Raw genomic sequence first — 14297 nt, forward strand, 5'->3', positions numbered from 1 at the left:
CTTTTTTTCACTTACTTTCATTTTAGTTTTCTACCTTTCTGGCTATGTACCCAGAATCCTTCATGTACGCATGGACCATTCCAGCAAATGCTCATCCCTTCGTTTCAGTTTGTTAAATTGAAAACGTAATCCTCTTCATTTTAAAATATGTTAAACTTGGGCCCTGTCTCTGTCCTGTAGTGAGTTCACACTCATGAAGTTAACTTGCATTTCTATTTTTCACATTCCTCCACCTCCGCTCAGACCAGCCACGTTCAAGGAGGGCAAGGGAGTTGGGTTCTGGCTTCTCAAAGTCTTATAGACTCCAAAGTGAGGAAAAGACTGTGAAGCAGAGAAAGGAGAAATCGAAACCTCCACAGGAGAACTTGGAAGAACTGGAGGAGCATCGTTCATCAGAGAAACCTCTTTCGTCCTCTAGCTTGGGTAAAACGAGGGACGATCCCCGAATTAACACTGAGCAGCCTGAAAGGAAACGATCTGGTCATGAGAGGCTCCGAAGACCTCCTCTCCCCAAGATCAGTGGTGAGGTGTTTCTGAGCACTGAATCGGACGACTGGGAGGCTAACCATAGACATCGAACTCAGAATTGGGAAAAACAGTCCAGGCACCAAGACCAGCTTTCTCCCAAGGCCTCACAGAAAGCGGGGCTTCACTGCAAGGAAGCTGTATATAGAAGCAACCATGGGCAAGGTGAGCACAGAGAGAGGAAGCACAGGCCCAGGGCTCCTCCCATCTCAGAGAGTGAGGCGCAGCACCAACTCCATGATGCAGGTAATAAAGGGCAGCCTCGTTGGAAGTTCTGGTATCATGTATATACATACAAACAACTGTATTTAATAAGCATCGTAAACAACCTGTCCTTTCTCTCTGGCTTGTGCTCCTGGCTTGGAAATAAATCCTGGAGCCAAATATTACAAAAAGGTATTCACTTAATCTCAAATCTCTGCCTTCTAAGAGAATACACTCATTCCTTACAACATTCTTCCAGCTCCAGGTTGCAGTGGAGGTACCCATCCCAGATACAATTTTTAATTTGCCAAGACCATATATCAGAGATTCTGATACCAAAGCAATGCTCTTGAGTTTCTGGTTTTGATTCAGTGAACCCAGAAGGTTTAGGAACACCACCTTCATAGTATTTGCCTAACTAGAAGACCTGCGGGGCTGGAAGTACTGGATTTTCTTGACCTCCTCTTTCCCGGCTCTAAAGTGAGAGATGGGAGAGGCAATCTCTTAAGATAGCGTTTTTCAAATAGTGAGCTTCAAGTTTGTTTTCATCAGAATCAGCTGGGCTATTTCCTAAAAATTCAGATGTCTGGGTCTTACATATGTTATCATCTCTGGAGTGCAACATGGCAATTCGGGTTTGTTTTAGACCAGGAGGTGATTCTCACGTACTTAAAGTTTGAAAACAATCGCCTTGAGTTCCTTCCTGTGCTTTAACCATCTTCAACTCTAACTCTACAGTTGGTGTTCTGAAGTGCCAATATGAGGTGAGTTCTTGGTACTTATATAAGAACGAGGTGAACATTAGTGTTAAACCTCAAATTTCTGGCATCCATGAGGCCTAACTCTGAAGTCTGTCACTGACATAGTAATGGTTCTCTCTCTTCTTGTCTGGAAACTGCCACTGTGATGTTTTCCGTGTGGCTGTACCACTGCAAGTCATAGTACTGCACTGTCTGGTGTTTTAATTAGACCATACTCATCTCCCTAGTTCTGTTTTGCTCTCATGGAAGTTTTCCAGAGATACGAGGATTATTGGGGAAAAAAGTACCAAGGAGATGACTGTTCTTACTTCCATTACTGTTGCCCAGCCAACCTCTACTTCTGGTCTGGAAAGTAGTTTCTAGATTGCAGGTTCAGGTTGATCCTTTTGGTTCCTCCTTTCATGTTATCTCTTCCTATCATGTTAGTCCTTAAGTTTTTAAAGGACTTGGTGATAAAGAAAATGAAAATTCAGTTCAGCAAGCCAAATGAGTGTCTGCCACAAATATTCTTGCCTCAGGCTTTATGTTTGGGGATGGATGCTTGGATCTGAGCCTCAGAAGTTTCATGAGTCAAGCCAAAAAGATGGATATGTAGACAAACAATTGCAAATTTGATATACTTTTAACAAAAAGCTGTGGGGCAGTAGAGGAGGAAGTGATAAAATCTACGTGGAGTAGGCTTTATGAGTAAGTTACACTGGATCCAGATTTAGAAAGACATGTTGGAGTCCAAAAGATACCGGGGAGGAATGGTGATTACATCGACCTCTACATTTCTGATTCTGTGACTCCAACCTCCTAAGTGTGCTCTGAGGGCTGGCTAAATCTTTATGGCTTTCAGTACACTTGAGGGTATCTTAAACAGGCTTAGAAAGGGTGGAACTAATATGAAACAAACACTGACTCACAGGCCCTAGTACTGGAGTTATAGGCAAATGTTTTGTCTGTTTTATTTTAATAGCATAAGGGTTTAAAAACAGTGTGACTAGGCAGCTACTAAAATGGCTACAACATAGCTGCTAGCGTCTGTCATTTTATATTCAACTTACTTTGCAAACTTTACCGACGTGGACCCTGTAGGCGTCTGAATTTGCGATGCTCTTCCCCCCCACCTACCCAGAATAGGTCAGAAGATACATTAAAATATAATTATTAGATACTGGTGTCTATTACTGGTGGCTGTTGTGAAAGCACAGTTCTTAAAGTTGTTAGCATAAGCCAAAGTTTTATTTAACTTAATAATGAAGAAACTAGCAGGACAGCAAAGAGCTAGTTCTAAGAGCATTGATCTGCAGGACGTGGTTTTTTGTTTTGTTTTTTGTTTTGTTTTGGGTTTTTTTGCGATACGCGGGCCTCTCACTGTTGTGGCCTCTCCTGTTTCAGAGCACAGGCTCCGGACACCCAGGCTCAGCGGCCATGGCTCACGGGCCCAGCCGCTCCGCGGCACGTGGGATCTTCCCGGATCGGGGCACGAACCCGCGTCCCCTGCATTGGCAGGCAGACTCTCAACCACCGTGCCACCAGGGAAGCCCAGGACATGGTTTTATAATTGGTTGAAAATGGAACACAGAATAAAATTGCTAACTTAAATATAAGATTGGTTAACTTTCTAAAGGGCAGTAAATCTATACCATCTTTGAGGGTAAACACCTCTATTGAGCTATTAAATTACAACAGCTTATTAATTTTCTGCCGGTCAACTTCCAGCCTCTCAGAGCCATTAAACACCATGCTGCTATGATATTCCCCAAGTGTCAGAATGGCTTATTACAAAATACTCTTGAATGGTATCAGGATCCACGTGTCATCAGATTACCTTATTCCATAGTTTGGGATAAGTTTATCTTGAGTACCAGTATTTTTAACAGTTTTATTTTATCAGAATTTCTTGAAAGGTAAGCTTTGTTTGTGTTTATTGAGGGAGATTCTTGTGTCCTCAGACTGGAGAATGATGAACGGAAAAAGATAAGCAAGAATTTGATTAAGAAATGAACGTGGAACTCTTGAAAGTATGGTCCACCTGGTTTTTTGAAAGCTAGTTTTCAAATTATGTTTGGGTTTCCAAAAAGAGGGCAGCCATCTTGGTAATTTCTTTGAATTAACTATGTTTAATAACATTTTAGAGCATCTCTGTTTTCTGTAATGACAGCCTTACACGGTACTATCTGAAGTTCCTCATTACATACTTAAAAAAGCTCTTTTCACCTTTGGTACGGAGTATGCTGCATTTAATGGGCAGTCCTGTCGGTCCAGAAATCTAGTATTCCAGGCTGTAGAAATTTTCTACTTATGAGACGTGCAAGTTCCAAAGATATATCAAGAGTTCAATTAAACTCTTCTTTTTCCCTCTAAATATTTGACCTAGAGAGATATTACCTCAAAATATAACTGTTTGTTTTTATTGGGGTATAGTTGACATATAACATTATATTACTTTCAAGTGTATATTTGTATGTATTGCAAAATGATCACAATAAGTCTAGTTAACATCTGTCACCATACATAATTACAAATTTTTTTCCTGTGATGAGAACTTTTAGGATCTGTTCTCTTAGCAACTTTCAGATATGCAATGCAGTACTTACGGTCTCCATGCTGTACATTGATTGCATCCCCATGACATTTATTTTATAACTGGAAGTTTGTATCTTATGACTCTCATCACCCATTTTGCCCACCCCACCAACCCCCACTCTGGCAACCACAAATCTATTCTTTGTATCTCTGAGCTCAGGACTTTTTGTTTTGTTTTAGATTCCACATATAAGTGAAATCGTACAGTATTTGCCTTTCTCTTTCTGACTTATTTCACCTACCATGATGCCCTCAGGGTCCATCCCTGTTGTCATAAATGGCAAGATTTAATTCTTTTTTATGGCTGAATAATATTCCTCTGTGTGTGTGTGTGTGTGTGTGTGTGTGTGTGTGTGTGTGTGTGTGTGTGTATATGTATCTAACATTTTCTTTATCCATTCATCCATCAATGGACACTTAGGTTGTTTCCGTGTCTTGGCTATTGTAAATAATAATAATGCAGTAAGCACAGGGTGCATATATCTTTTTGAGTTTGTGTTTTCATTTCCTTCAGATAAATTCCCAGAAGTGAAATTACTGGATTGTATGATAGTTCTAACTTTTTTAAAATTTTTGAGGGACTTTTGTACTGTTTTTCATAGTGGCTGTACCAATATACATTCCCACCAACAGTGCACAGGGGTTTCCTTTTCTTCACATCCTTGCCAACACTTGTTATTTCTTGTCTTTTTGATAATAGTTATTCTAACCGGTGTGAGGTGTGATACCTCACTGTGGTTTTGATTTGCATTTCCCTGATGATTAGTGATGTTCAGCACCTTTTCGTATGTGTTGGCCATCTGTATGTCTTCTTTGGAAAAATGTCTATTCAGATCCTCTGCCCATTTTTTTAATCAGATTGTGTTTTTGCTGTTGAGTTGTATGAGTCCTTTATATATTTTGGATGTTAGCTCCTTATCAGGTATGTGACTAGTGAATATTTTCTCCCATTCTGTAGGTTGCCTTTTTATTTTGTTGATGGTTTCCTTTGCTGTGAAGAAGTTTTTTAGTTTGTTGTAGTCCCACTTGCTTATTTTTGTTTTTGTTGAGTTTTCTTTTGGTGTCAAATCCAAAAAGTCATCTCCAAAACCAGTGTCAAGAAGCTTACTGCCTATGTTTTCTTCTAGGAGTTTTGTTGTTTGGGGTCTTATATTCAAGTCTTCAAACCATTTTGAATTAATTTTTGTGTATGGTATAGGTTGGTGGTCAAATTTCACTCTTTTGCATGTGGCTGTCCAGTTTTCCCAGCACTATTTACTGAAGAGACTGTCCTTTCTCCGTTGTGTATTCTTGTCTTCTTTGCCATAAATTAATTGAACATATATGCATGGGCTTATTTCTGGGCTCTCTGTTTTGTTCCACTGATCTATATGTCATTCTCTCTCTCTCTCTCTCTCTTTTTTTTTTTTTCTTGGCCATGCCGCATGGCTTGCGGGATCTTAGTTCCCTGACCAGGGATTGAACCCGAGCCCTTGGCAGTGTAAGTGCGGAGTCCTAACCAGTGGACCGCCAGGAAATTCCCATGTGTAATTCTCTTTTTAACTGCCAAGAGGTCACAGTCTTAACACCTTTCAAACCAAATAAGACTCTTTGTTTGACTGTTTCATTTGAATGCCTTCCAAGCATCTTTGATTGATATTAAAACAAAATATTTTCTCAGTTAATCTTGTGGTGTAGAGTAGGAGGCATAGTAGTGGAGAAAGTTTAGTTCTTGAAATCTGAGCACATTTCCATTGTACTTCTTTCCCCAGATGGCAAAATTGAAAGAGCAGGGCATAAGTGTGATCTCCCCTGTCGTCCTCAGCTAGGCTTTGGGTTGCTCGTGGAAGGGCCATTTCTGTAGGAGGGCATATGGTATAGCAACCTATCTTGTCCACTGACTTTTCCCAATGCCAACTTCCCTATCTAATTTTACTTATTTTTCCCTGAAATCTTCCCTTCTAGTTATGACTAAGCTAAACATAACTCAAGGAGTTTTATCTACTCTTGGGAGTGAGTATACCACTGTTTCCTGACTGTCCCAGACCACTCAGAAATCTGCGTTAAAACCAGCCCAGCTTAGCATAAGATTCAGTAGCTCTAGAGATAATGTGAAGTTGAAGTAGATTCTGTAATTCTGGGTAATCAGGTGCTAATAGACCTGAAGGTAAGAAAGCCGGGTTTAATAGTCTTTATTTGGGGAAAGGCAGATGAGTCTGTGGCTTTTGGATTTACCACAAAGCTAGGTTTAAAGTTCAAAAAGAGGCTTCATCAGATAATTTAAACTCTTCATTTGCCCAGAATTTAGTTGTATCATTTTCTTTCCTTTTTCCTCTTTTGTTTAAAGCAAGTGAATCATGTGCTGAGGCATTTTGATAAAAGTTATATTCGTGTACAGTTAATTTGATGGACATAATACACCAAACTAGTAGTTCTAATGGTAATTGCAATTAAGAATCAACTGGTAAGATTTAAAATAAACTAACAAAGGCCAGATCTCACCCAGGCTACTTATATTAGAATCTCAGGGGTTTGGATCAAAAATTTTCATGTGTATGTAAAGTACTCCAAGTGATTCTAATATATAGACATGATTGAGAACCTCTAATGTAAAGAAATAGGCAACTAGGAGTAAATTTTCTTTCTCCCTTTAGTAATCCATTTACTGAAAGTCGCTATTCCAGATGGTTAATCTTATTCACTGCATTAAAATTTTTTATTATTTTTGAATGTAATACAGTCACATTTTTGAATAATTGTAATTTATAAAGGATACAAAGAAGGAAATACCCACAATTTTAGAATAACCACTAGCATTTACCACTTAATTGAAAGTTATAAAAGGAATATATGCTGCTTATAAAATTTCAAAGTAAAAAGCCAAAATTCCATACCAGTCCCCATGTTCCTTTCTCCTCAGAACAATAGAACTCTAAGGTCATTGTGCTCTCTGACATTTCACTTATGTTACATCTTCCCTAAAATTTAGCAACGTTAAGCTGATCAGAGCTATAGGAAAGCTCTAAAGCAAGTGGGTTTGGAGGCCATAAGAGCAGAAGCCACTTGGCAGGACCACTGACTGGTTAATAGGGACTGTCACATAACTCACAGGTGATGCTGTTTCTGTTCCCTCGGAAGTAAGGTGTGCAGGGCCGAGGTAAAAAGATGGAAAGCCTCTCATCTCCTCCAGCCTTGACAGTTTAGTCTCTTTAAAACTCCAAATAACTTGCTTTTCTCTAAATTCTTTTTATTTCAGGGACTTAATCTTTTTTCACTTCCTGTTTTGCAAAAGCTTCACTTACAGTTCCTTGTATGATTTTCTACTGCTGGAGAAACTATGTGAGAGGGCAGTTTTTACCCAGCAGGTTTGGGTGGGTAACTTTGTTTTAAATGTGTGGATTACCTGTATCACGTCTTGCATGCCTAGGGGAAACAATGATTTCCAGCACACCCTACGTTGAATTTTAGAGTGGAGGCAGTATTGTCACTGTTAGATACTGAAGAAAAATTTCTTTATCATAAATTTTGCCACTTTTCAGAAAACACACTCAGTAGCCTTACTGCACTGAGCTTTTTCTAGGAATGAAGCCCAGAGGGATGAAGGAAGTGGTCTCTACTCCATCACGAGTGACCAACAGGGATCAGGAATGGAATGATGCTGAAATTGCCAGAAAACTGCAAGAAGAAGAAATTTTGGTGAGCAACCTTTAATATAGAATTTTAGGTGAATTAGTGGGTTTTTTGTGAATTGAATCAATCTTGACATTATATAATAGGCATTATAGTCCTCTCTGTGTCAAGAAACTGATACCTTTTTTATGGGTGGAAATATCAAGACAATAGGAATAACGTGTCCAGTTGTACTCACCGAGTAAGCATTAGCAACAGAATTCCATATCCCTGTCTCTCCTTTATTGAGTTCTGATAATTCTCTAAGAATCCACTGTAGAATTTGATAAAAATAGACCCTGCTCTGGCTAACAAAAGTATACCAACTGATTATCATCTTCAGGCGTGTTAATCACCACTAGTTTCAAATACCAATTTATTTTTATGAAGATTTTTTTTTTAAATGGACAACACAGATTCCAATTAAATTATACTTTTTTGTATTTTCTATACCGTAGGCTACCCAGGTGGACATGAGAGCAGCTCAGGTAGCTCAGGATGAGGTGAGTTCGTGTTAGTTAATTTGTTTAGCTGATATTCTTTGGAAATATCCCAGTTTTTATCCCAATTTATCCCAATTTTCTACCTGCAACTTTGCAATCAATGATATTGACTGGACTTTGTTTAGGAAATCGCTAGACTTCTAATGGCTGAAGAAAAGAAAGCTTACAAGAAAGCCAGGGAACGGGAGAAATCATCTTTGGACAAAAGAAAGCATGACCCCGAGTGGAAGGTAGGGTCTGTCTGTTTGTTTTTAATTAGAAATACAATTAGAACTGAAATGGGGAGACGTTGTTTTAGGGTAAGCTCACAAATATATTTAGGGTATACAAATTATCTGTATTGCATATGTGAATCTGACTTGTAAAAGTCAGATTCACCATGAAAAATCATATTGAATTCTTCAAAGTAACTATGTAAAAAGTTACTGCTAAGGTCGGAAAACTCATGTCCTTCATTTTAAGACCAGCTGAGATGCAGGTAGGTGCCTCTGGCCATGAGCAATCTTAGGTTTACTATGCTTGCCTTACAGGAGAATGTAGTGTTTTCACTTGCTCTTAAATTTCCACAGTGCCCTTCTCTTCTTCTCTCAACTTTCCCTGTTTGCGTATACTGCCTTTCCTCCTTGATCATGTGCAGGTGTCTCTGTTTCCTCTGACATCACTTGACCCATGGCAGACTGACGGCCATTCTTATCACCAGCAATCATTGCATATGAAACCCTCTAGCATGAGCTTGAACTGTAAGCATCCCCTCGTTAATCAGAAATAGTAGACAGAATAGTCAGCGACTGCTGTTCATTCTCCTGTAATCTAATTGTTGTATATGGTGATTGCAAGTTTAGTTGAACAGATCTTACTCATTAGCTACTGTGTGCAAAGGACCACTCCGGACTTACAGGGAAAGACAAAGATAGATTTTCCCCAGAATAATGTGTAATGTAGAGAGGAAGATAAACTATAGACAGCTAACAGATACAAGGTCAAGCTGGCTGAAAAATGCAAAATGGAAAAGCAACAAAGGAGCGGGGGTGAGAATTCATATAGTAAAGGCTTTTAGGGAGGGAGTTTGTACTATGCTGGAAGGATGGAGCCAGGATGTGTGTCCATGATATGGTTGATGTTTAGCACTGTTCTTCCCCTCCCCCCTTCCCTCCCTCTCTCAAACAAAATCCTCCCTTGGGTCTCTGATCCTGTCACAGTCTCAGCATGTTTTGAGGAAAACAAAGACAGAGAAAGCATGATAACAGTACCTCTCTACTATTGCCTGTTGCTCAGTTACCTAGTTGTGAGTCTGAAAGCGGATGAAAATATTATTTGCATGTTAATTATTTAATTTATCTCCCTCCTGTACTCTCTTAGTAATGCATGATTTTTCCTAACAGACATATTTCATTTTGGTAGAAGGGTTCCCAAATGCTTCTGTTACGTAAATTAAACCATAAGTAGTTGACCAGGAGTTACTCAGGTTCTTTGTTAACTGTGAGGGAGTAGGTATTTTTAAAGATTGCAAATCAGGAAAGGAAGAGGGGGTAGACCACATTTCTAGCAGTATCAGGACTTCTGTCATCTCTAGATTCTGTAACTGGTGCTGGAATTGTTTCTCTCCTGGAAAAGTTGGCATGAATATGCCTTAGTTTCTGAGCTTGAAAATTACCATCCCTAAGTCAGGTGTTCAGAAATAAGCTTAAGAGCATGAAGCTAGATTCCACAGACTCTGGGAGTCCCGCCAGTTCTGTTATTGAACCAAACTTGGGTCCGCTCACCCATGTGCAGTAAAGCCACTCTACTGACATCGGGTTGTGGGGAAGGAAAGCGCAGCGTTTACTGTAAGGCCCCATACCAGTAGTCTGGGACTGCTAGTACTCAAGAAGCCCGAACTCCCCGGTGGGTTTCAGGAGAGCATTTTTAGAAGGCCTGGGGGCTGTGTGCTCATGGTCATCAAGTAGTTAACATCTTCCATTTGGTGGGGGTTTTCACACCTGTAAAACCACTCAGGAAATGTGCACCAGATACTATTACCTAGGTACTTCAGGGAGGAGCTAAGGCAGAGAATATGGGGGAGCGGGGTCTGTCCCTGGAAGGCGTGATAGGGTCCTGATCAGTTGTAGCTCTCCTCAGCTGCTGTGCAGCTGTTTTGTTAATAATGGGTGGCCAAGCGCATCTCTATGGGGGATCGTGTTTGTGTGTGTTTAGCCCACTCATCTGGCTGTACTGAAAACCTGCAACACACTTTCATGATTATATATTTTTTTGTCTCTGAGTGGCTGTATTTAAAAATATTTTAAGTTGCTCAACTGGATGTAAGTAACCTGAAATTACTAAAGGAGAGTTTCATATCATTTAGATAATTAATAAATCTAATCTTTCTCTGTTTGTTTGCTGTTTTCTGTATGTGTGTGTGTTTTTCTTTTCTTTTTTTTCCCCATAGCCCAAGACAGCTAAATCAGCACACTCAAAGTCAAGAGAGAGTGATGAACATCACCATTCTAAGAATGACAGGCCAGCACGGTAAGATGACACCTGAAAAAGGGAGTGAGGAACTTGATCTTGGGGTGAGTAAGGAGATGTTGGCTGCCTGAAAAGAGTGTTTGTTCCTTGGAAAGGAGATCCAGAAATCTGCAGTTGTAAGGTGGTATCAAGTCTTGCAGGGTTATTTTCAAGCTTTGTTTTCAGTTTTAAATTGGGTTGAACGAGGCAAATCAGGAAGACGGAGAATTTTACAGAAGCTGGGGTATAGACGGAAAGATGTACTTTTGGTTAGGACCAAGTTCTTGTCTCTGGAGTCACTGAATTGACTGCCCTCAGCTAGGAAGGGATGAGATTAACCATTTTCCTAAGTAAAATCTCAGGTTTTAAATTTTTTCTGAGTTTCATGGTCACATTAGTGTGTGCATGACATTTACATACACCTAAATTCATTTCTCTGTGAGTCTCAACGTCCTAGGCAAATACTCATTTGAGTCATTGCAGATTGTTCTAAATCCCACTAGATCAAATAGCTGTGGCTATGCTATGTATACTTTCTGACTTCTCTCAAGCAGTCTTGGGTCATGGTTATGGAGCGTCTGCTGTTTTTCCACTGCAGGTTCTCAACATTTAAGTCTCTGGGGAAGCAACCTTTATTTTTTCTTTATTTCTTTCTGTTGCTTTTCAAAGGGAAATTGATTGGAAGAGGAAGAGAGAGCATTAAATAGAAAAAGACAAAAGTAACACTAAATCTAATATTTTGAAAACTCTAAATTATTGAATCTTTGTATTTTGGTCCTGATTATTAATAATATATTCATTAATTTTATTTATTTATTTATTTTTTTGCGGTACGCGGGCCTCTCACTGTTGTGGCCTCTCCCGCTGCGGAGCACAGGCTCCAGACGCACAGGCCCAGCGGCCATGGCTCACGGGCCCAGCCGCTCTGCGGCATGTGGGATCCTCCCGGACCGGGGCACGAACCCGTGTCCCCTGCATCGGCAGGCGGACTCTCAACCACTGCGCCACCAGGGAAGCCCTTCATTAATTATTAAAACAAAAATTTTATCACACTGAAAAGTATACACTGTTGTTGCCACTCATTGCTCACACTTAAACTACGAGACTTGTTTCCTTGAAGAGAATATAGTGTCCTTAAAATGCCATACTCTACTTTTAAATCCATGGGCTTTCAGAAGATAAATACGTTTCAGAAAATTATATCAGGTTGTAAAGCTTTTAGGGCAACAGTAGTGTAGTTTGTCTAATTGTATAAAATTGGTTCCTCTTCCAGCTTTTAGTTATGCACATGCCAAATGCCTTTTAAAGCAAATTTTAGAACTACATACTTCAGCTTTATTTACATCCCTGCAACAGCCAAGGAAAATAAGAAGTAACTAAACTGTTCTCAGTAGGTAAATAGGTGTGGCATATTATGCTTTTTTTAATGAAGGGAATTAAAATCATCTTTAGAGTTAGTAATTTTGCAGTCTTCGAAGTCCTTGGGCCTTTTAGAACACCTTGGCACCTTGGGCTTTTTTAGAATAACTTTGACAGCCTATGATAGAACAGTCTGGAATGTCTGTTTAAAGGATTTATTAAAGTTGAAAACAAGTTTCTGGAATGTAATAGGTACTCTTTAAAATATTTGATGTATTTGATTATGAATAATCAAATTATCCTGTGTTAAAAATGGCTATTGTAAATGAGTGAGAAGTGGCCTATGACTAATAGAACTGAATTGAATTAAGAGGAATGTTTGTCTTTAAATAGCTTTTGCAGAAAGACTATATATGGCAAAACAAAAATGAATAAGAATTTTATGAAACCTATATTTTCATAGTTAAAACTTAAAGCCTATTATCTTATTATAGGTATCTTATACAACTAATATCAGAAGGTATGCTTTCTGGTTAGAGTCTGCGGTTTCCTCTTTCATATTTAATCATGGTGGAAGTTGAGTTATCCATCTGTACAGAAAGAGATGGTTTCAAGGGTTTAGAAACATGGAGCTTGCTAGTTCAAGACGTTTACTTAAGTGTAACAGTCATGGTTAAAAGTCATTTTCATTGTCTATTATAAGATTTCTAGTCTAAAAAAATAGAGAACCAGTAGGCAATCTGAGTTAATTCCAATTCTTTGTAATTGGAAAAAGTTTCAACCCAAGTTCCCAATTGTTTTAACTCTAGGATTGTATATTAATAATACTACTTGGTATTTTAGTTTTGCATTTTTCCCTTAGAAAAACTTAAGGATTTTATAAATCTCATTTAGTTCCTACAGTATTCTTATGAATATGAAATATATTTGTCTCCCTTTCCTCATTTATCAAGTATTTATTGAGCACCCTAATAAATTGTCCAGAGCTAAAGTAAGCAGCAGTCAAAAAAAGTTGTTTCCTGCTCTTATGAAATTTATAACCTAAACAGATAATTATACAAATAACTATTATGATTGTGTTAAATGCTAAGGATGAAAAATACAGGTTATTAGCAGAGCATAAGGAGACACTTAAACTAGTCTAGGTGTCTAGGCGGGCTTCTTGAAGAAATGAATTTTGAGTGAATTCTGAAGCATATTTGGCTTTATCACTATTAGCTTAAAGATACAAATCATTTCATACGAGCAGTTAGAAACAAGTAATCCTAATACATCAAAAACTGTAGAACAAACTATTAGTTAACAGGATTTTTCCAACTTTGGATATGAATACCCTTAACTGAAGTAACTGTCTCCAGTGCAACAAATAATTTGGTAGGACCCCTGGAAGCAGTAAGCCAAGATTTGTTCTCCGTGTAATCAAATATTGAACAAAACAGCACACCAAGAGAACTGAGGGCATTCTAGATTCATTTGTTTATCCTTATAGGGGGGATCCTAGAGAATTCGTTGGTGTCCTATACTTTGTTTCACTCTTTAGCATCCCTTTCCTTGATGATGAGTTGATGGTGAGGCAATAAACATAGAGTTTATTGTTTTTGTTTTTTGCGGTACGCGGGCCTCTCACCGTTGTGGCCTCTCCCGTTGCGGAGCACAGGCTCTGGACACGCAGGCTCAGCAGCCATGGCTCACGGGCCCGGCCGCTCCGCGGCATGTAGGATCCTCCCGGACCAGGGCACGAACCCGTGTCCCCTTCATCGGCAGGCGGACTCTCAACCACTGCGCCACCAGGGAAGCCCAACATAGAGTTTTTTTTGACAGTACCAGTTGGCTTGTGTTTCTCCAGTTTCCAGTCACCTAATGAGGGTATTAAAAAGAGTACAAAATAGAGCCTGCCACCCTGATTACCAATCCTGTTTTCTTGAGCCTAAGTTACTTCTTTAATTAACTTTCTTAATTCTGGAGTCAGATTGCTTTGTCTCAGCTGTCCCTGCCAAGTGTTATGTTACTTTTTAAAGGCGAATGTTATAAATATCCATGAATAATGAAAGGAAAACACTGATTTGATTTCTAATATTTGTAAACAAATGGTTCAAAAAGAAAAACAAGAAAAATGCCACGTTATTTGTTACACTCATATTTATCATATGTGTATAAAAATGTAAGAAAGTATAAAAACATATGCCACGTACCATTTGAAAGTATAAGGAGTATATGTGCTTGTGTGTATGTGTGT

The 14297-nt window shown here is 39.0% G+C and overlaps 1 protein-coding gene across 3 annotated transcripts in view; it reads left to right on the top strand.

The window, feature by feature from the left end:
- CCDC50 (coiled-coil domain containing 50) overlaps positions 1-14297 on the top strand; it is a 65835-nt gene that overhangs the window by 42055 nt on the left and 9483 nt on the right. Inside the window, exons 6-10 of one of the 3 annotated variants that reach the window (XM_060150285.1) lie at positions 244-771; positions 7624-7739; positions 8171-8215; positions 8341-8445; positions 10644-10723. In XM_060150285.1, coding sequence (XP_060006268.1) covers positions 244-771; positions 7624-7739; positions 8171-8215; positions 8341-8445; positions 10644-10723 — 874 coding nt within the window. The remainder of the gene's footprint in view (positions 1-243; positions 772-7623; positions 7740-8170; positions 8216-8340; positions 8446-10643; positions 10724-14297) is intronic. The other 2 variants (XM_060150286.1, XM_060150287.1) reach the window with 2 other exon arrangements.

The sequence above is a fragment of the Lagenorhynchus albirostris genome, chromosome 5 (assembly GCF_949774975.1).
Source record: "Lagenorhynchus albirostris chromosome 5, mLagAlb1.1, whole genome shotgun sequence".
NCBI lineage: Eukaryota > Metazoa > Chordata > Mammalia > Artiodactyla > Delphinidae > Lagenorhynchus > Lagenorhynchus albirostris.